Below are 23,207 nucleotides of genomic sequence, written 5' to 3'. Positions count from 1 at the left end.
ATCTCTAACCGCTTTATCCTGTTCTACAGGGTCGCAGGCAAGCTGGAGCCTATCCCAGCTGACTACGGGCGAAAGGCGGGGTACACCCTGGACAAGTCGCCAGGTCATCACAGGGCTGACACATAGACACAGACAACCATTCACACTCACATTCACACCTACGGTCAATTTAGAGTCACCAGTTAACCTAACCTGCATGTCTTTGGACTGTGGGGGAAACCGGAGCACCCGGAGGAAACCCACACAGACACGGGGAGAACATGCAAACCCCTGTGTCTATGTCTGTGTCCATGTGTCAGCCCCAAAACTTAAATATAAAGTAGGAAAAGTGCAAATCCTGAATAGAAAATGAAGTCGTGTTGTCCATTTACTAGCCATTTTCACCTTTTTGTAGCCCAGAGATAATAGCTAAATTAATGATTAACAAATCTGTCAACAATAATCTCCACCTGCTATTGTAAAAGCACCCATTATATAAATACAGTGAATAAATAAGTGTTCTGAAATAACCCCAGTGCATTATGGATGTGATTTAGTACCCCATTCCATGTTAAATCACATGATGGCAAGAATGTTTCCATTACAATACACTAGGCATAATATTTGTGTTTCAGCAGCACAAGCAAGTCATGGATGAAATTATTTCATCAGTCAGTCATTTAACAGTCTGTGTTTTTTGTTCCTGCAGTTCCAGAAGGTGAGAAATTTCCACATCACAGGAAGTGTACACACTCATTTAACAATATATCTAAACAGTCCTTCATGTACAACCCCAGTTCCAAAAAAGTTGGGATGCTGTGTAAAACAGAATGCAATGATTTGCAAATTCACGGAAACCCTATATTTCACTGAAAATAGTACAAAGACAGATTTTTTTAACCCTTTGATGCAAAACATGGGTCAAAAGTGACCCGGCTGAGTTTTTATCTTCTATATCTTTGCAATAAATTAATTCCATCATTCAGTATTCAAGGTATTCCTCAATTAACCCTCATCCTACCATGCTATTTTACACCTTAATCTTACCATGTGGGGTCCGTTTGGACCCCAATACTTTTCTTTAAAATTAAAGCTTATAAAGACAAAATCACCAGATAAGTTTTGTTCAGAACATCTTGTATTAATAACAGCAATACACTAAAGGGCCCAAGGCATAAAGAACACACTTAACCTTCATCCTACCAGCCAATTTTACATACACAAACTACCAGGCGGGGTCCGTATGGACCCCAGGAGGGAATACCTTGAAATCAATGCAGTAAGAACCAATTCAATGCAGCAAACAGACATAACTTTATTGAAGAACAAAATCCACTATGGCTGAATATCAATGATGTATTATAAATGCAATAACATTGCAATAATATTGCAATAACTAGCATACATGTAGCAAATTATAGCGCCACAAAAAAATTTGGCATTATATACATGATTTTTGCAGCTCATGCAGCTGTAAAACATTCTGGATTACAACTTAGGTCTTTTCTTACAGAATTTAAAACAAAAAAGTAATTGTAAAATAATTTAGGGCTTTTGTTTTGCAGCCTGTGCTTATTGCAGCAGTGGGGTCCACACGGACCCCAAGAAGGAATGCCTTGGTAGTTTCATTATGGAACATAAAAGAAATAAAAAAAGTTAACTTTCAGTGTGCTATTCAATTATAAAATGAAAGACAGATAAACTTTACTCTGGGGTCCGGTTGGACCCCAGTAACAAATTAATTATACCTTCACAATGCAAAAAGCTGATCTTCCGGTGCTTTAGTGTTTTAATTAAGACATAAATTCCGACAAATTCATAAAACGGTGAGGCAGTATGTCACATATTTTTAAAATGGCAAACAAACATATAGGTGCGGGGTCCAGATGGACCCCACTTGGTAGGATGAAGGTTAACTTGTTTTTTATCATCATGCATCCTTATTTTATTTTTTCCTTTCTTACTTTTTGAATAAAAACCCTTTCTGTATCACTACCCTTCTAATGCACAACATGGGTCAAAAACGACCTGCATTCATTTTCCAGGTTATTTCATGTATGGCTGAGTGTTTCTATGATATACTTTTGAAATCAATTCATTTTGTCATTTACTTTTCCAAATATGCAGTAAATATCTTGTTTTTGTTTAGCACAAATCATCATTTTTATTTTTCCTTTCTTATGAACAAGCACAGCTTTTGTAATTCTACATCAAGTTTACACACATGGGTCAGAACCGACCCGCATGCATTTACTACAGCGTTTGGTGGGAACTGTGAATTGTGCTTGTGTCAGACATTTCACAGCTCAGCACAGCGCCCTTTGCCCATCTAATACATGCAAGTAATGTTTTTCAATTGTTCTAACATTACCTTAGAAAAAAAAATGGATTATGTTTAGTTTATCTTGAGAGTGAGTAGATTACTTGTCAGAAAGTTACAAGTAATTACTATTAGCTACCGAGCTGTTGACATATCCTACTTTAGTTAGCTAATTTTATTGTAGTTGGCTTAGCTAACTACATAGTTAATAAATAAATAACTGGCCCCATTCACTGCTAAAGTAATTACTTGAAACAAATTATTATTATAGTATGAAGACATTTAATTTGAAATCACATTTGGATGACCCATGTGTAGTAATATAAAAAGTATTTTTGTTCATAAAGTAGGAAAGAAAAAATTAAATTAATGATTTGTGGTAATTAAAAACAAGATATTTAAAGAATACTTGGAATATTCGATCATAAAATAAATTGATTTCAAAAGATAGAGCAAAGAAAAACTCAGTCAGCATGAAATAACCTGGAAAATGAATGCGGGTCATTTTTGACCCATGTTGTGCATTAGAAGGGGTGTGCATATGTTTTGCATCAAAGGGTTAAAATACACTCACTGGCCACTTTATTAGATACACCCATACACCTGCTGTTTTATGCAGTTCTCTAATCAGCCGATCCCTTGACAGCAGTACAATGCATAAATTCATACAGATACAAATCAAGCACTTCAGTTAATGCTCACTTCAAACATCAGAATGGGGGGAAAAATTGTGATCTCTGTGACTTTCACTGTGGCATGGATGTTGGTGCCAGATGGACTGGTTTGAGTATTTCAGGAGCTGCTGATCTCCTGGGGTTTTCACACACAACAGTCTCTAGAGTTCACACAGAATGGTGCGAAAAACAAAAAACACTGAGTGAGCGACAGTTCTGTGGGTGGATTTCCACTACAGAATCGTATCTGCTCTTTTTTAATGCACTGTTGCCTGAGGACCCAAAGATCACGGCCAGCCCGTGTTGGTTTTCGTCCTTGTTGCTTGTGTACAGAGATTTCTCCAGATTCTCTGAACATTTTAATGATATTATGTACCAAAGATAATATAATCTCCAAATTCTTTGCAATTTTACATTGAAGAATTGTTGCACTGTTTGCACACACAGTCTTTCACAGAGCAGTGAACCCCTCCCCATCTTTACTTCTGAGAGACTCCGCCTCTTTGGGATGCTCTTTTTATACCCAGTCATGTTACTGACCTGTTGCCAATTAACCAAATTAGGTGTTTTTTAAAACATTACATAACTTTTCCAGTCTTTTGTTGTCCCTGTCCCAAAGGTTTTGAAACATGTTGCTGGCACTCAAGTCATAGTGTCACTTTTGCGTCTTACAAAATGAGCCATCACAATTTGGCACCACGTGCACTCCATCTGGAGGCGAGGTGGCCAAGTGGTTAGAGCGCTTGACCGCCAAGCGAACGGTCCCTGGTTCGAGCCTCGCCTCGGACGGTGATCTGGGGCTCGCCTCCTGTCCACCCAGCAGTGAATGGGGACCTGGTGGAAACACTGGGGAAGTTAAAGGCAGCGAGGAAAGGAACTGGCCACCCTACCTCACCATGCCGACGGCCTAGACAGAGTGTGCTCTCTAACAGGCACTCCCCAACGTACGTACGAAAATGTATATGGGACTCTTTGACTTTGGCACTCCATCTGCCAACCTGGAGCCACTTCCTAGGAGTGGCTCCCCCGAGTTCTAATTACCATCACCTGTACCTTTTTGTTTCCGTTTGTATTTATACCCCTTTGTTTGTTTTGTTCCTCGCACAGTATTGCCTCCACATTTCGTGAGCCTACTGAGCGTTACTATCCTGATTGTATTCCTGTGTATGACCTTCCAGTTTTCTCCCGTTTTGCCTAGCCCTTGTGTTTGTTTGCTCGTTTCTCTTGCTTCCTGGTTTCTCAATTCTCACCTGTTTTCCCCCCACGATTTGTCTAGCCCTCGTTCCTGTTTTTGGATTTCTCGGTATTGACCTGGCCTGGCTGTTGTACAACTCCGATTCCAAAAAAGTTGGGACAAAGTACAAATTGTAAATAAAAATGGAATGCAATAATTTACAAATCTCAAAAACTGATATTGTATTCACAATAGAACAAAGACAACATATCAAATGTCGAAAGTGAGACATTTTGAAATTTCATGCCAAATATTGGCTCATTTGAAATTTCATGACCGCAACACATCTCAAAAAAGTTGGGACAGGGGCAATAAGAGGCTGGAAAAGTTAAAGGTACAAAAAAGGAACAGCTGGAGGACCAAATTGCAACTCATTAGGTCAATTGGCAATAGGTCATTAACATGACTGGGTATAAAAAGAGCATCTTGGAGTGGCAGCGGCTCTCAGAAGTAAAGATGGGAAGAGGATCACCAATCCCCCTAATTCTGCGCCGACGAATAGTGGAGCAATATCAGAAAGGAGTTCGACAGTGTAAAATTGCAAAGAGTTTGAACACATTATCATCTACAGTGCATAATATCATCAAAAGATTCAGAGAATCTGGAAGAATCTCTGTGCGTCAGAGTCAAGGCCAGAAAACCATACTGGGTGCCCGTGATCTTCGGGCCCTTAGACGGCACTGCATCACATACAGGCATGCTTCTGTATTGGAAATCACAAAATGGGCTCAGGAATATTTCCAGAGAACATTATCTGTGAACACAATTCACCGTGCCATCCGCCGTTGCCAGCTAAAACTCTATAGTTCAAAGAAGAAGCTGTATCTAAACATGATCCAGAAGCGCAGACGTCTTCTCTGGGCCAAGGCTCATTTAAAATGGACTCTGGCAAAGTGGAAAACTGTTCTGTGGTCAGACGAATCAAAATTTGAAGTTCTTTATGGAAATCAGGGACGCCGTGTCATTTGGACTAAAGAGGAGAAGGACGAGCCAAGTTGTTATCAGCGCTCAGTTCAGAAGCCTGCATCTCTGATGGTATGGGGTTGCATTAGTGCGTGTGGCATGGGCAGCTTACACATCTGGAAAGACACCATCAATGCTGAAAGGTATATCCAGGTTCTAGAGCAACATGTGCTCCCATCCAGACGACGTCTCTTTCAGGGAAGACCTTGCATTTTCCAACATGACAATGCCAAACCACATACTGCATCAATTACAGCATCATGGCTGTGTAGAAGAAGGGTCCAGGTACTGAACTGGCCAGCCTGCAGTCCAGATCTTTCACCCATAGAAAACATTTGGCGCATCATAAAACGGAAGATGCGACAAAAAAGACCTAAGACAGTTGAGCAACTAGAATCCTACATTAGACAAGAATGGGTTAACATTCCTATCCCTAAACTTGAGCAACTTGTCTCCTCAGTCCCCAGACGTTTACAGACTGTTGTAAAGAGAAAAGGGGATGTCTCACAGTGGTAAACATGGCCTTGTCCCAACTTTTTTGAGATGTGTTGTTGTCATGAAATTTAAAATCACCTAATTTTTCTCTTTAAATGATACATTTTCTCAGTTTAAACATTTGATATGTTATCTATGTTCTATTCTGAATAAAATATGGAATTTTGAAACTTCCACATCATTGCATTCCGTTTTTATTTACAATTTGTACTTTGTCCCAACTTTTTTGGAATCGGGGTTGTATATTGTCTTTTCCATTGTGCTCATTAAAACCTTGAGTTCATTCATAATCCACAAGCGTCTGGTTTGTTACAGCCGTGTTACAGAATACTGTGCCATCATGCAGATGGTGGATTACACGGAGCTACAGGTAGCGCTTAGCAGCCAAGGACAGATGCTGGACAATATCACCAGTGTTTCGATTCCGTGACTCAGGGTGTTTTCACACCTGGTCCCCTTTAAAGGAACCAGACTCAGTCCTCTTTAAGTGGACCAAAAAATGGACCAACAGAAAAAGAACTCAGTTATTTTTGTGTTCACACTGAATTTATTACAAAGAGGACTGTGTTCTCTTTCTGGTCCAGTTAAGCTTTGATGGGGCCTCAGTCCTCTTTCTGTTCACATCAGGTCCTCTAGAGCCCTCAGACCCCCAGTGCACGGAATTCTTTTGAATTCTCTTGAATCAAAATGTCTGCTGCCATGCTTGCCCTGCTGTATTCTTTGATCAAAATAGTGCGGATTAAGGAAAATAAATTTATTCCAGCAGCTGTGGTAAGTTCCAAAAGGAAATTGAGTTTCCCTGCTACAGTCATGTGACCAACTACAGCAAATGAAGAAGGTTAAACTACAGTGAAAAAGGCAAAGTGAACCCGGTGCGCTTTTTGCTCACAATGCGCAGATTAGGCGAACTGTACCGTTGATTTTTAGCGAACCGTACTGAGACCACCTCCTGAGGTGGTCTCAGTTCGGTTCACTTTAAAGGGGTCTGGGTATGGTTGGAGTGTTCACATATGCGCAAAAAATGCTGAGTCATCGATCTGAGTTCGGTTAGATGGCTGAAAGGGACCAAGTGTGAAAACACCCTTACGCAGCAGCAAGGTGAGCAGCAAAAAGAGTTGACGCAGATTGTTGAAAGCATGAAAGAAATCACTACCCAACTCCAATGACTCAGCTTCTCCGGCGCGCCTATGGTTATTAACCAAGCTGCTCCCTCCACGGCTGATACCAGTTTGTTTGTTGTCAGTAAACCGGATATATTTGATGGCTCACCTAATCAGTGTAAAGGGTTTTTGTTACAATGTTCGATATTTTTTGTGAATTCCCCTCCAAGCTCTGACAAGGCTCGTATTTCTTTTATGATTTCTTGCCTTACGGGCAAGGCCTTAGATTGGGCTACCGCAGTTTGGCCTATAGTCCAGTCCGACACTTACGACAATTGCGTTAAAGAATTTAAAGCAGTTTTCGATCACGCCAATGAGGGCCACTCTCAGGGGGAATTACTCACCCGTTTGCGTCAGGGTAATCGCTCAGTTTCTGACTACGCTTTGGAATTTTGCACTCTTGCGGCTGGGAGTGGTTGGAATGAGCCTGCTTTACTAGTAACATTTTGCAACGGATTGAACCCCGACATACTAGTGGAAATGGCGTGTAAGGACGACGGTCGTTCACTAGAGAAGCTGATTTCGTTAGCCATTCGCCTAGACCAACTGAAGCATGGGAGAGGTCTTCGTAAGCCCCCTATGGTTCCAGCTGCTTCACTGACTCCTCGCCGCCTGTATCCTCCTCTGACCCGGACTCATGAGGATCCACAATCCCTAGAACCCATGCAGTGTGACTCATTCCATTTGTCTGCAGAGAAGAAGCAACGACGTCTCCATGATGGGCTGTGTCTCTATTGCGGAACTGTGGGTCACATTCAACGTGACTGTCAAATCTGCCGATGCAGTACTTCGTCACCAACCCCGGGAAAGTGTGTGGAGTGTGGTGAGTGCACCCACTAAGGGGTTGGTCTCCAAGTCCTTCCTCCTACCTGTGACAGTTAACTGCCCTCAGTCTGTTTTTGTGTCCTCAGCATTAATTGATTACGGAGCTGAAGGGGACTTTATCCACACTGAGCTGGTGGAACAACTCCAGTGCTCATTAAAACCTTGAGTTCATTCATAATCCGCGAGCGTCTGGTTTGTTACAGCGGTGTTACACACTCTGGTGGTCTCGCCTCTAACTGACATGATGACTGTGTCCCTAGATTTTCTGTATAACTCCTGGGGAAAATTGGGAGGAATTTTACCTGCCCCATCGTTTAGTTTGGTACATTTCAGTATTTATTCCATTTGATTCTGATGTTTGAAATAACATAGCTCACAGAATGCAGCTTATTTGAATAATTAAAATTTGACTGAAACTTGGGGTGGGGTATGGGGGGAAACAAATGATTTACGGGCCAAGTCAACTGTTCAATTAACTCCAGGATCCATGATGCCACTCTCGCTGGTACACTATCTTTGAGAAGAGATTATCTGATATTGAAAGTGTAATGTAATGAAATCTATTGTGGCACAATACAGACCTCAGGTCAGTCAGATGTCTCGATTTATTGTATATTCTCCTTTCTATTCATTCCAGCAACTCTCTTAACCATCTCCATTCAAAGGTGAAATTATTTCCTGATAGTAAACATATCCTTTTCTACTCATTTGCTCTCTCAAGCATCAAGTACAATGGAAACATGATTTAGGTGACTTGGAACTGCCTGTATATATTATTGAGTGGACTGACAATGAATGCATTCAAACCCTATATCTGAAATCGCTCACTTGTTTACTACTCCCTATATAGGGAATTACTATATAGAGGACTATATAGTGAGCTTACTGGTAAAATGAAAAAATGCTTTCGGACACTTGTCCATCGCACTGGTATTTACGCCATTACTGTCACACAATTAAAACGTGCCAGATCAGTGGGTTTTCAAAATAATAAATACATGCATGTATTTTTGTGATAAATCCATATTATACTGAATGTATTTCCAACATTAATCAATACAAAGTACCTGCATCTTTCAGTTTTTTTTAATCAAGGCTAAATAGCCTTTTATTAAATCAAATTTGAGACTTTTAATTTTATTTCTTTCAGCACGACCGCAATGCATTATGGGATACATTGCTGGGTTAGTGACCATCAGTTGTACACTACTTGTGATGCATTGTGGGATACTTTGAGTGCACTATATAGAGAGTGTAAATAATCCTCACTAAGGCTTCGGACAGCACTACAAAATGGCGTGCCCACTATATAGTGTCCTATATAGTGAGTAGGGAGCGATTTCGGACACAGGGAAAGTTCTGCTTAGAAATTTTAGAATGCTTGACATTTGCTTTTATCATATGATACTGAGCAAATAGAAATTAGTAAAATATGAACCTACAGCTTCCTAGCTGGTGACTCGAGCTTCAGGTTGCATGCTACCAGATCCTTTACATTTTGTTGTTTGTTTCTTTTATTTTACCTCAGCCTTATTTCCATAGTGTGTCATGTCTTGTTTCACTGTCTGTCTTCCTACAGTATGACTTGCATTTTATGTAAATCCTTAAAAAAATTCCACTGGGAAGACCAAAAGCAACTGACATGGCTTGAATGTCAGAAAATCAGATTTTCAATGATCCATCTTGAAGCCTTGAATAAATCCTGTATTTGAGCTAGGGGCTGCTGTCAGTCACACCATCTTTCGGTATGAGTAGCAATTTCTACTAGTCAGCTCACGCAACTTTACGTGAAATACTTCCAGGATGAAGGCGTCTTTAAGTAAACTGAGAAAGAGAGCAAAATAAACTGTCACAATTGTCAGAAAACCGAGATAGCCAATTGCTTGCGCATAAGAAATAGATCTTTAAGGTTCTTTGTGCCAATTTTTGAATTGAAGCTAGCAACCTTCATAGATGCAGCTGACGTCAGAAGCCAAATGAAGAGAAAGTAAAAATGGAAATGTTCAGTATGCAAAAAGATTAAGCCTAACTGAGGACACAAACAGCTCTGTTTGACAGCTGGCAGCTGAGCTTTGGCTCATCTTGGCAAGCACTGGCCTTGCTGTCTACTGATATGCAAGAAGCGTTCATCATTGGGAACTATGGGGAGAAAGGAGGAAGGAAAGAAAAAAGGAACGGTTCATTGAGATTCATAACCATCCCTTTCCATATGCCATCACTTTTTCACAGTCAGTCCTGATTATAAAACTAACTTTGTGGTCCGAGTGGTGCTTTTGTAACCCACTGATAAAAAGTTGGGTTCAGCAGGGTTAAAGGTGATGATCTAGTCACCTTAACTTTGATAATTACACATGGTGTATGCAATGTACCAAAACAATAAATCACCAAATCTGTACAATATATGTATAAATGGTGCTTGAGTATTACTAATGTATAATTTAAAAAAAGTAACAATTGCTAAAGTGTTGAAAGACTTGAATGTCTAATCTCTAGATTTCTGTGGGAGGAAAATGCGGTTTTTGATGAGACGGAGTGTGAAAGATGAAGCCCGACATGGAGCAAATAGCACTGCTTCCCAGTTTCAGGCAGGAGGTAAAAAGCATCCCCTAAATCACTGGCCATGCTGTGTAATTGCGTTGAATGATGCATTTAAAACAAAACACTACAGCTATGACACAGAATGAAAGTACATGGTAAACCTGGCAGTGTACTGCTCTTGAAGCAGCGTTCCATTACAAGAGACGGCACAACATAGTCAAACACACTAATACACGTGAGACACAACTAGATTTAAGTTAGTTTTAGAAGATGGAGAGGATTCTGTGTGAGAGCAAAAAGCTAGGAATCTTCACTGTGGCACAAACTCATCCCCATATTAGATAATGTCGTCAATCTAATAGCACTGTCCACTGAAGAATTACACAAAGTAAAACAGATTAACACTGTGCTTTACTTTCAAGCCACCATGTTTAATAAATTGCATTATGACATAAATAGAGGCTATGAATCTTAACCATGTTGATGCTAAGCACTATATAGTATGTAGTGACATAGTTAAGAGCCTTTTAAAGTAGGCTCTATTTAAAATTGCTTCAAGTCTTGTTTAAACCAAACCAAAGAGAGCAGAAACACCAAAATCTGAATGTCAGAAGTTTCAGTCATTTCGCAGCCTGTCACATATTTCACAGATCGATTAAGGGAAGAAACCTGCCATATTCTCAAACTGCCACATTACTTCAAACGCTCTGTTCGCACTGTGCTATTCACATAGTCACCTTGCCTTATGGGTAGTCTGATGCTGTCAAGTAAAAGCACTTGGTTTATGCAAAGGTTGAAGATCAGCAGAGGATGATGGAATGGAAAATTGGAACAGAGTATGAAGAGGGCTATAAAAACCATTTGATGAAGTTATGATTATTTACAACTGTCCTTGAGGTCCAATAAGACTGAGAGAAGGCTCGTGGCATGCCAACCACACTTACCTACTCTTTTAAATACAACAATATAAATTAAAACTCCTGGTATGTTTATTTAAAACAAGATCTCTCTCTTTTCATTTGCATGCCAAAAGTTTTTTTTTTTAAATCAGGCTTTCTTTTTATTTTATCTCTCATCTTTGTCTCATCCAGAGAGACTAATCCATCTGCAAACTCATACATCCAGCCCATAACTCCACAAACTTCTAATACACCAAGAAAGCATGCGTATTTCCCTCTTATAAAACCCAGCGTGCACTAAGTAAACACAGCTCCAGTGTCTATGAACTCTTATCTTCCCTTACCCTCGGAGAAACTGATGAGGCCGAGCAGGTGCAGGAGCTTCAGTGAGGCGCACACGATCACCACGATGCCCAGCGTCTGCAGCCCCTCTGTCTCCCATGCCGTGCCCAGCATAGCACCCTGCCCTGACTCATGCCAGCCCCCTGACTCCTCCACCTCTGCGCTCCAGTTACCCAACGCCCATGTGCCCTCCTCCACAGACTGGCATGGGCCCTGTACCCCAGGGCACCCACGTGTGCCACCCAGCTCCTGTCCCAAATCCAGGCTGCGTGGCCAGGGAGAGTGCTCGAGATGTCAGCGGACAGAAAAGGCACGAGAAGCAGAGAGGAGGAGAGTTTGACCCACTCTGCTGTGTTAGTTGTACTGTGCTCTTATTTGACTGTACTCAGCCGTTTAGTTTCAGCAAAGGGGAGGGCTGGGAATGAAGGAGAGCCGAGAAAGAGAGAGGGAGGGACAGAGGGAGGAAGGGAGGAAAGTAGTACACTGAAAGAGGGAACGCTGCAACCATACAAACAAACCTGACAGACAAGACGTGATTCTGTTTTTGCTGTTATTTCAATAGTGAGCAAATTCTCATTATATACAATACACTACAGTTGCAGTGCAGCATATAAGATGCTTTTCACACCGAGTTCGGTCTAATTTACAACCGAATATTAATTGTTTATATTTTGTAAATAAACTCGAGCTAAATGGTGATACATTCTACTCCCTAATGTTTCCAATTACAGATTGTCTACTCATGTCAGATAATGGGCATGGGAAAGAAACACTGTCAAATTGTACAAATTATTCTCATTAGGCAAAAGACAAAACCAATAGAATCTGCCAGTTCATATGGATTCATTTGAGATCAAACCAAAGATAACAATCATTACTTCTGCCTCCCAAGCTAATACATCTCAATAGCCATCGACCATTTCCTTCAATATTAACTACTGCCCCCTGCTGGTTATTTGGATTTTTATTGGTCCTGTGAGTGAGTGTGTATGTGTATGTGTGTGTGTTGTTCCAAGGATAAGTGCAGACACTGAAGTCATCTTTAATATATAATTATCTCATCTCATCTCATTATCTCTAGCCGCTTTATCCTTCTACAGGGTCGCAGGCAAGCTGGAGCCTATCCCAGCTGACTACGGGCGAAAGGCGGGGTTAATATATTAGAAATTTCAAATGCAGAATAAATACAGGCCTCATCAGTTTCTCCGAGGGTAAGGGAAGATAAGAGTTTATAGACACTGGAGCTGTGTTTACTTAGTGCACGCTGGGTTTTATAAGAGGGAAATACGCATGCTTTCTTGGTGTATTAGAAGTTTGTGGAGTTATGGACTGGATGTATGAGTTTGCAGATGGATTAGTCTCTCTGGATGAGGCAAATTTCAAATACAGAATAAATATACACCTGGTTACACATGGTTAGCACGGTCGCCTCACAGCAAGAAGGTCCTGGGTTCGAGCCCCGCGGCCGGTGGGGGCCTTTCTGTGTGGAGTTTGCATGTTCTCCCCATGTCTGTGTGGGTTTCCTCCAGGTACTCCGGTTTCCCCCACAGTCCAAAGACATGCGGTTAGGTTAATATGGGACGGCCTTGGGCTGAAGTGCCCTTGAGCGAGGCACCTAACTCCCAACTGCTCCCCGGGCGCTGTTAGCATGGCTGCCCACTGCTCTGGGTATGTGTGTGTGCTCATTGTGCATGTGTGTGTTCACTGCTTCAGATAGGTTAAATGCAGAGAGGAAATTCACAAGTGTGTGATGAATAAAGTTGTGCTTTCTTTCTTTCTTTCTTTCTTTCTTTCTTTCTTTCTTTCTTTCTTTCTTTCTAAATGAATTGTCTAAGATCTACACTATATGGCCAGAAGTATGTGGACACCTGTCCATCGCAGCCGTACGTGGATCTTCTCCAAACTGTTGCCACAAAGTTCAAAGTACACAAATGACTTTGCACAGCATACAGTTTCCCTTTCGAACAGGGGTGGGCAATTATTTTTTCCATGGGGCCACATGAGAAACAGAAAATTTTGTGGAGGGCCGGACCAAAAGGCTGAACTAAATTCTGCATAATATTAATTGTATTTCTTTATATAAAGCAATAAATAACATTGTTTTTACAAGCTGCTAAGACTGGTAAGAGTATGGAAAAAACGAGGTTGCCTTACAAAAAATATGTAATTTATTCAATCAAATTTCCCAAAATAATGGTTAACAAAATGTGAACGTTTGTACCATTATTTTTCAGTCACATTCACCCCAAAACACAATAAAGACATCACAATATTGTCTTTCTACTCCAAATATCAAGCAAGATACATCATATTATAATAATGATGCCCACATTTGTAGTCTAATCACCTCATTTGGTGTTTTTCAGTTTTTTATTTGTTCAGTGAGAGAGCTCTAGTCTCTGTTGGTCTTTAACGAGTGCATCAAAGTCAGGTTGAATGTCTGAGGTGGAGATGCGAAGCACAGCTGACAGATGATCAGTCGATTTGGTGTAGGTATCAGATCTACAGATCGGCTCGGGCTCCGGCGCCTGCTGGTGACGTCACACTATGTGATTGGCTGGACCGTTTGAAGGATGATGTACAAGTTTGTGGTTGGTCTGGACAAATTACAGAAGTAGTTATCGCGGGATTAGGTTTCGTGGGATTTCATGTCATGTTCATGTCGCGCGCATTGCGTTTTTGTTGAACACAACTTCAAAATAAAAGCAATGCACATTCAGTCCATGCATGAGGTAAAATTAGAAAATACGTTTATTTTGTAATTTCTAATTAACCTTACGCGGGCCGGTCAGAATGAACCAAAGGGCCGGATGCGGCCCGCGGGCCGTAAAATGCCCAGGTCTGCTTTAGAAGAAGCCAAGAAGCCAAGCCTTTATTTGTCTCAAGCACAGACTTAAGCACACAGTGAAACTCCTCCTCTGCATTTAAACCATCTGAAGCAGTGAACACATACATGCACATACAAGTGAGCAATGAGCACACACATATACCCAGAGCAGTGGGCAGCTATGCTAAAGTGCCCAGGGAGCAGTTGTGAGTTAGGTGCCTTGCTCAAGGGCACTTCAGCCCAACCTCAGGCCATGGCTGCCCCATGTTACCCTAACCTGCATGTCTTTGGACTGTAGGGGAAACCGGAGCACCCGGAGAAAACCCACGCAGACACGGGGAGAACATACAAAATCCACACAGTGGAGAACCAAGAACCTTCTTGCTGTGAGGCGACAGTGCTCACCACTACACCACTGTGCCACCCACTGAAACTAAGTGGCCCACTAATGTGTTCCAGCATGACTGTGCCCCTGAGCACACAGCGAGGTCCATGAGGACATGGTTTGCCAAGGTTGGAGTGAAAGAACTCAAGTGTCCTGCACAGCGCCCTGACCTCAACCCCACTGAACACCTTTGGGATGAACTGGAACACTGACTCCACCCCAGGCCTCATCACCTGACATCAGTGTCTGACCTCACTGATGCTCTTGTGACTGAATGAACAAATCCCTCTAGCCATGCTCCAAAATTGTGGATAGTCTACCCAGAAGAGTGGAGGTTATTATGGTCAAGTGTCCACAAACTTTTAGCCATATAATGTATATACAGTATGATAATTTATTACATTATAATGGAATAACTTGGAATAAATCCAATGAAGTCATATAAAATAACAGATCTAAATGCACTGCCCACTAATTTGACCTTCTGCTTAGAATATCCTTAAATTGAAACTCAGTAATCTGTAAAGAGAAAGATTTTTTTTTAAACTTATGACAACCTACTTTTTTGTAATGCAGGACACCTCTAGATTGTGTCCACCTCTTCACATCTCAGGCTTCCTACAGGTCTTACCCTTCAGGAAATGCCTTCAAGGTTCTATCTAAAATGTCACATGGAGGATTAACAGAGAACTGTCATGTTCTTATCGCCATCCAGCACAGGATACATGTCTGATTTGACAAGTTGTCGTTTTCTGATTAATGATGCTCAGGGAATAGATTTTTGAAAGTCTTTCAGACTTTCATAGTTGCTGAAAGCTACCCTGTCCTTGGTGACTCTTGTCAACAAGACTTCTGCTTTTCATAAAGAGAGGAGGGAATAGTAATAATACCTTGGAATCCTTTTTTGATTACACCATCAATGGCAAAATCTACTAAACCCTGTATCAGTGGCGGTTCTAGCTTGCATGGAGCCCTGGGCGACAGCCCCTCCGCAACCCTCTTGAAACTTTGTGAAATCATTTCCAATGTTATATAAGCTAGTTGGACAGAAAACAGAATATTGTCATAACATAGCAAGCACCATAGCAACACAGACTACCAAGCATAAATACTTACTTCTCACCATTTCATTATATGCACAATATTATACTCATGAATTGATGACATAGCTGTATACCTTTTATATTTTGCACATTTCTCCTCTTTTTTCTTTTCTCTTTATTCCTAAATTGGGCACCTGATGGCTGAACCCAGACCTTTTCTTATCCATTTGTTTGCGGCACTTGAACATCACTACATCACCTATCACCCAACACTGTAAACCGAGCGTCAAGAGTAAACCAATTCTTATTCTTAATGATTTCGCACAAAAAAAGCAACACTATGTCTGTGAAACTACACTCATCGGCCACTTTAATAGGAACTTGTTCTTGATTCTAAGATTCCTGTTCTTGGCTGGCAGGAGTGGAACCCAGTGTGGTCTTCTGCTGTTGCATACTGAGATGCTTTTCTGCTTACCACAGTTGTAAAGAGTTGCTACATATCCTTCCTGGCAGCTCGAACCAATCTGGCCATTTTCTTCTAACCTCTCTGATCAACAAGGCATTTCCAGTCACAGAACTGTTGCTCACTCAATGGTTTTTTTTTTTGTTTGTTTGTTTTTCCCACCATTCTGTGTAAACTGAGACTGTTGTGTGTGAAAACCCCAGGAGATCAGCAGTTTCTGAAATACTCAAACCAGTCCATCTGGCACCGACATCCATGCCACAGTGAAAGTCACAGAGATCACAATTTTTCCCATTCTGATGTTTGAAGTGAACGTTAACTGAAGCTCTTAATTTGTATCTGTATGATTTTATGTATTGTGCTGCTGTCAAGGGATTGGCTGATTAGAGAACTGCAGAAAACAGCAGGTGTATGGGTGTACCTAATAAAGTGGCCACTGAGTGTATATACTCAGTGTTATGAATGAATTGTGGTTCATCTCATCTCATCTCATTATCTGTAGCCGCTTTATCCTGTTCTACAGGGTCGCAGGCAAGCTGGAGCCTATCCCAGCTGACTACGGGCGAAAGGCGGGGTACACCCTGGACAAGTCGCCAGGTCATCACAGGGCTGATACATAGACACAGACAACCATTCACACTCACATTCACACCTACGGTCAATTTAGAGTCACCAGTTAACCTAACCTGCATGTCTTTGGACTGTGGGGGAAACCGGAGCACCCGGAGGAAACCCACGCGGACACGGGGAGAACATGCAAACTCCGCACAGAAAGGCCCTCGCCGGCCACAGGGCTCGAACCCGGACCTTCTTGCTGTGAGGCGACAGCGCTAAGAATTGTGGTTCATTTGGTAGAATTTCATAGTGTGATTGATTTTACTCTGCATTAGTACTATGTGCGCTATTTAATACTGTAGATTCCCCCACTCCATCTATCTCGGGTTTTCAGTGGGGAGCCCGGAGATCATAAGTCAACCTACCCCTGCCCTGATTTTTTTGTACTGGCACACGTTGCCACCCTGGGTGGCTGCCCATGTCGCCCATGCCTAAATCTGCCACTGCCCTGTGCACTAAAATGAATTTGGTTAAACTAGAAGGAGGATTTAAACTCATGGATGACACAGTGATGCAGCTGCCTCACAGCTCCAGAGTCTGGGGTTTGATTCTGAGCTGTCGCTGAAATCTTACTGTTAAGGCAGTGTGAGTTCAGAAAGGGAATCTGGTAGCTTCTGTAGCAGTAATGCCTGCTTGACTAAGCAGAAAATCTCACCTCAGCATGCTCCAGCAGTTATTTACCTCTTTAGATGAAAAAGAACTAAGGTTCTGACACCTTCTTCTTTTCTAATTGATGACAAATTTCACTTATCTAAAAGTTTGCTATAGTAAAGTGAACTTTACTGCTCGCATTTTGCTCAGCTGAATGCATGCTGGCGCTTACATAATCTTTATTACACTGAAAACATTCTCAAATTAAATCCCTTTACATGTACATAAATTCATCCATTACCTTGAAAGGGGGAAAAAAAACCAAATGAATTTCAACACAGACAGATGGTACAGTAAGGGAAATAAAATACAGAACCAGTTAACAATTACATGAAGCACAATTTGGGCCAAACAATAAATTTCATGGCTGAAACTAGAGGAAGTTTGCCAGGAACTAGCTCCATGTGCACGCAGTGAGGAAGATGGTAGAGGCAGAAAAAGACTCCAGTGATCCGTTTTTGATCACTGGATTAGTTTGGCTAATTCTTGTGGATGTCTGGTTTCAAACTCAACTATCAAATGCCACATTCATAATAATGAATTGTTTGGGAGTGTTACAACAAAGCAGCCCCTCCTGAGAGCATCTAATAAAATTTAGTGCTTCACCACCAAGAGCTACAGCTAGGATCATGTGTCGTGGTGAGATGAAACCAAAATCCAAGCTTTTTAGTCATGAACACTATCAGCATATTTGACCACAAAGGAGTCTTCATACAAGAATAGGCACCTGATAGACACTAAAATATGATGGTGGGGAAACTAGAGGGCCTGAAGGAAACCCATGTGGACATGGGCGCCGTCAGGGGGGGAAAGGTTAGAACAATTCTAGGGGCCCAGAACTGCCATGGGGCCCTTTAAGGGGCTGATAATATGCTTTTAATGATTTTAATAAGACTTTTGAAATAACAACAATGCAATATTCCATCTGGTAAAATGAGCTAATTGAACAAGGTTGTCTATTTCTTGAGTTCTTCAACATATTGTCATTTAACCCTCCCCCTTTTGCGAAATGGTATGGTCCAGTTCTGGTAGAAGTGCGATGCGTTAAATCTGTGTGCTGATCAGTGCAACGCTACTTGCTGCTGTGTCGCGGTGCAGCAGCCAGCCAGCCAGCAGTGGAGTGCGTACAGTCTATGATCGCTAAATATGAAGAGTGGCTGTCAAAAACGTAAAGAAAGGCAGCTGAAAGCTGAGAGGGACCGGAGAGGCAGGCAACTGCTCACTCAGTTTTTCCCAAAGAAAGGTAGCTGTCGCTCACATGTGTGTTCAAAATATTAGCAAATGGTAAATGAACAGTATGAACGTGGTTGGATTAGCCTATCAAGAGAACACTTTTACAGTTTGTACAGTGACATTTTTTCCATTTTAATAACTGAACTGACTTGTGTGATAAACAAGATGAAATATTACGTTATGCTGGTGCTAATAACTAGTTTCATAACTAATGGGATGCCCTAAATATGCACGGATTCAGCCTCAGGGGGACCTCCGCCCTACCAAACCACTGAACCCCCCTTTGGAGAAGGAGGTAAGCAGCAATACAACCCATAAATGCTTTAGGATTGAAGTTTTTAATGAGTGAGCGCCATATACAAAAGTCAAATAATGACAATAGTGCAATTGTGACGAGGGTGGGCAAAGTTGGGGGGCCCAAAATTCTAATCTTTCATGGGGCCCAAAATTTCTGGGGGCGCCCCTGCATGTGGATATGGCGAGAGCATGTAAAACCCTGCACACACACTAACCTGAGCTCAGGAATAAACTGAGGACCAGACAGGTAGATTTACTTTCCAAATAAATAATTTTAAGTGTAGTTATACAGTATATTTAGCCTTCAGCTAATATACGGGGTCAAGCATAGTTTAGTTGAGTCTCTTTCCACTCCATACTTTCAAATTATACCATTGAAAATTCATTAAAAGCACCCAGCTGTTGAGTGTCATGCTCTAAAACGGTACCGTTCTAAAATGAGGAACTGCCGCGCCACGAAAACATCATCCATCATATTGATGACAGCTACATGACATGAAAGAGAATCTATAATAGGGTCATTAAGCTGTGGGCAGACCAGTTGGGCAGTCTTATGGGACTAATTACATGCCACTCAGTAATACCTGTTATGGTATGCAAATGGGATGAAGTCTACAATATTTGGGAAACATTAAAATTGCCTCGTCATATTTATAAAGGCACCCGGTGTGAAACGTGAGCAATTAAAGTCTATGATCTGTGGCTGCCCTGACCAGAGCTGCATACACAATGTAGTGCAAAAGTGAACATTGTTTTATCTTCGGCATCACAGAGAGAGAGAGATAAATGTATCTTCAGGAACTTTTTCATGTTTACACAAAAGTGAATATTGTGAATATTTGTACGCTGTTCTTTGTTAACATTAGCTACATGTATCTGGCAGAGGGCAAAAAACAGCAATTTTTGTTTGTTTGTTTGTTAAAGATGGCTGTGGATCTTCTTTGGATAGTCTAAAGCCAGCAACTCATCTCATCTCATTATCTGTAGCCGCTTTATCCTGTTCTACAGGGTCGCAGGCAAGCTGGAGCCTATCCCAGCTGACTACGGGCGAAAGGCGGGGTACACCCTGGACAAGTCGCCAGGTCATCACAGGGCTGACACATAGACACAGACAACCATTCACACTCACATTCACACCTACGCTCAATTTAGAGTCACCAGTTAACCTAACCTGCATGTCTTTGGACTGTGGAGGAAACCGGAGCACCCGGAGGAAACCCACGCAGACACGGGGAGAGCATGCAAACTCCACACAGAAAGGCCCTCGCCGGCCACGAGGCTCGAACCCGGACCTTCTTGCTGTGAGGCGACAGCACTAACCACTACACCACCGTGCCGCCCGTAAGCCAGCGACTGCTAAGAATATTTACTCTTAAGTCTCAATCATTGAACAGTTTTATACAAGACTTCAAATTGAAACTCTAATGACGTTTGTACTCAAGTTCCTTTTAACACATGTAGCACTGCTTGACTTTACATTAGATAGTTATAATAGAAGAGTAATTATTTATGATCGCACTATCAGGCGTCACCCAGAAGAGGATGAGCTCCCTTTTGAGTCTGGTTCCTCTCAGGTTTTCTTCCTTTTGGCATCTCAGGGTGTTTTTCCTCACCACTGCCGCCTCTGGCTTGCTCATTATGGATAAATGGGTAAATATAAATTTACATTTATATCCAGATTTCTGTAAAGCTGCTTTGTGAAAATATCCACTGTGAAAAGCACTAGATAAATAACACTGAATTGAATTCCACAGATCGGTTGAGCTTAGCGGTAAACATTAGTGCTATTATTACTATTAGTTCATGTTCAACTCATTTAGCTCTGAACTTGAACTTGATGTTTTGCTGTCAGCAGGGTGATGAGACGAAAAACAAATTAAATATTATGGAGAATAGGATCAGGACGCAGACCTTGATAACACCGACATACATCTCTATCTGTCTCACTGGGACAGCAGCTCTACTGAGAGAGAGAGAGAGAGAGAGAGAGAGAGAGAGAGAGAGAGAGAGAGACTCTCTTTGTGCTCTGCACACAAAAAAGGGATTTGGAACAAATGAGATGTGAAGCAAAGATGGCTGAAATAGCAGAGAACACCAGAAATGTATAGATTATAATTCAGAAAGGTAGAGTATCAAGATCTGTGCCTGCTGTGTATGAGGAACTAATCACACAGACATCACTAATACCTCCTTCACACCTGCTGAATATGTGATTAACAATCAGCACACTGAATCAGCAGCCGTGCATCTTGGTTCAAATGATTTGCAGCAGGCAGTCTACGGGGTGATCTTTGATTGAAAGCTGAGCCTTCTGACAAAATTCATTTGAATATGGAAATATATTCAGTGTACATGTACGTGACATAAAAGGAATATTAATTGACCGTCATGTATGTGAGAGAAAGTCAAATATTTGATGAAAATAAAATACGGATGATAAGCTTGCACAGAGAGAGAGAAAGAGAGAGAGAAACTACAAGTACTCTAGAAGGTTCAGGAGACCTAAAAATATTATTCTGATTATCGTATTAATATATTCATGCTTGTAGTCATGGAAAATATCCACTATTCTATCCACATTCACTGGATATGAGCAATCGCGTGCTCTGATTGGCTACTCTACTACTAGGCTATCAGCTCATATACCATGAGTAGAGAAAAACAAAATGGTGGAGCATGTTGCTGAACCAACCGAGGATGAAATAAAAACTCTACTCGAAAACAAAACCCAAAAAAGAGCAACAAAATATGGAATACAAGTATTTGATGGTAAGAATGCATCTTTTTTATTTTTCAAGAATTATCGTATTTTTGACAAATTGCTACTGTCATGTCACCAGTTTGTTTACATTCTAAGCAGAAATGATTTTGTCTGACGTTTTGTATAAAGTTTGTATTTATCGAATTTGCAAAAAATAAAAATAATGCTCTGTTTCTCAAAATCCAGTGAATGTGGCTAGAATAAAACAGTTATTCCACTCAATCTCGTCATACATGGCTTATAGCCGACTCGGTGCTACGCGCCTCATCGGGTGTCAGCTCATGTACAACTCAATTCCAGGGAATAACTGTTATAAAGACATTAAAGATTTCCCCTGATCCACTTCTGGTTATTGTAGGAGGCTGAAATTGCACATGTATAATAATGCATATTTCTATAGGTCACATGGTAATTTGTAGCTCTGAACTCATATCTGTTTCTCTTTTACAGGTGTTAAGGTGGAGTAAAGTGTGATAACGGAGCCAGTTGAATGCAGAGCGGTCATCAGGTTCCTGTACTTGAGAGGCCGCACACCAAGGGAAACGTTCGATGAGATGAAAGAGACTTATGGGGAGGATGCCCCATTGTATGACTTATGGCCCTTTTCCACAACCCTTTTTCAGCTCACTTCAGCTCGCTTCAGCTCACTTCAGCCCGACACGGCTCGTGTTTCGACTATCTAAGAACAGCACGACTCAGCTCGCTTCAGCCCTGCTCAGCCCCCAAAACTCGCACGGTTTTGGAGTGGGGCTGAAGCGAGCCAAACCGAGCTGAGTGAGGCTAGGGGCATGAGGAGACACTCCCCTGTGCACTGATTGGTGAGGAGGAGTGTCCTCACACGCCCACACACGCCCCGCGAGCACGCTGGGATCTGTAAACACCGTAAACCCGGAAGAAGGAGAATTACGAGAATTATGAAGCCTTATGCGCCTCGCCTCATCTATACGCTCTTGCCAGTATCTGTTGGCGTTGTCGGTGACAACAAGCCACAGAACCAAGACCAGCAACACTAACGACTCCATGTCCTCCATGTTTATTGTTTACTTTCCGGGTCGTGAGACTACCGCTTAAAAGGTCACTGATGTCACTGTTTGCGCCGCCTAACGACATCACCTGACGTCCACCCACTTTCGCTAACTCCACCCAATGTGTCCACCCACTTCCAGCCAGCACGGTTCAGTGCGGTTGTAGTCGAAATGCAACTCCAACAGCCCCGCTCAGCTCGACTCAGCCCAACTCAGCACGGCACGGCTCAGCCCAACTCAGCCGCGTTGGTAGTGGAAAAGCGGCAATAGTCAAGCACTGGCATCGTCAGTTCAAGTGTGGTCAGACATCGGTGGAAACAGCTCCCATTCCCGGGCAACCACAGTTCGCCATTGATGAAGACACCATCTGGCAAGTGGAGGCCGCCATTTTGGAGGATCGCTGCATAACCGTTCGCCAACTTGCCCAAGATGTCAAGATCAGCATGGGGTCTGTGGAAAAAATCATCCAGACATGCGG

At 41.9% G+C, this 23,207-nt stretch overlaps 1 protein-coding gene across 4 annotated transcripts in view; it reads right to left on the bottom strand.

Annotated features, from left to right (window-relative positions):
• Nucleotides 1-23,207, bottom strand: part of kcnip4a (potassium voltage-gated channel interacting protein 4a) — a 154,034-nt gene that overhangs the window by 75,308 nt on the left and 55,519 nt on the right. For 2 of the 4 annotated variants that reach the window (XM_060923899.1, XM_060923908.1), the window contains exon 1: nt 11,432-11,543. The exons of the other annotated variants lie outside the window; for them this stretch is intronic. In XM_060923899.1, the coding sequence (XP_060779882.1) occupies nt 11,432-11,543 (112 nt within the window). Of the gene's footprint in view, nt 1-11,431; nt 11,544-23,207 lie in introns of those variants that run through there. 4 annotated transcript variants of the gene reach the window in all.

The sequence above is a fragment of the Neoarius graeffei genome, chromosome 1 (genome assembly GCF_027579695.1).
Source record: "Neoarius graeffei isolate fNeoGra1 chromosome 1, fNeoGra1.pri, whole genome shotgun sequence".
In the NCBI taxonomy this organism is placed as follows: Eukaryota; Metazoa; Chordata; class Actinopteri; order Siluriformes; family Ariidae; genus Neoarius; species Neoarius graeffei.
This window is presented reverse-complemented; position numbering and strand designations above follow the sequence as displayed.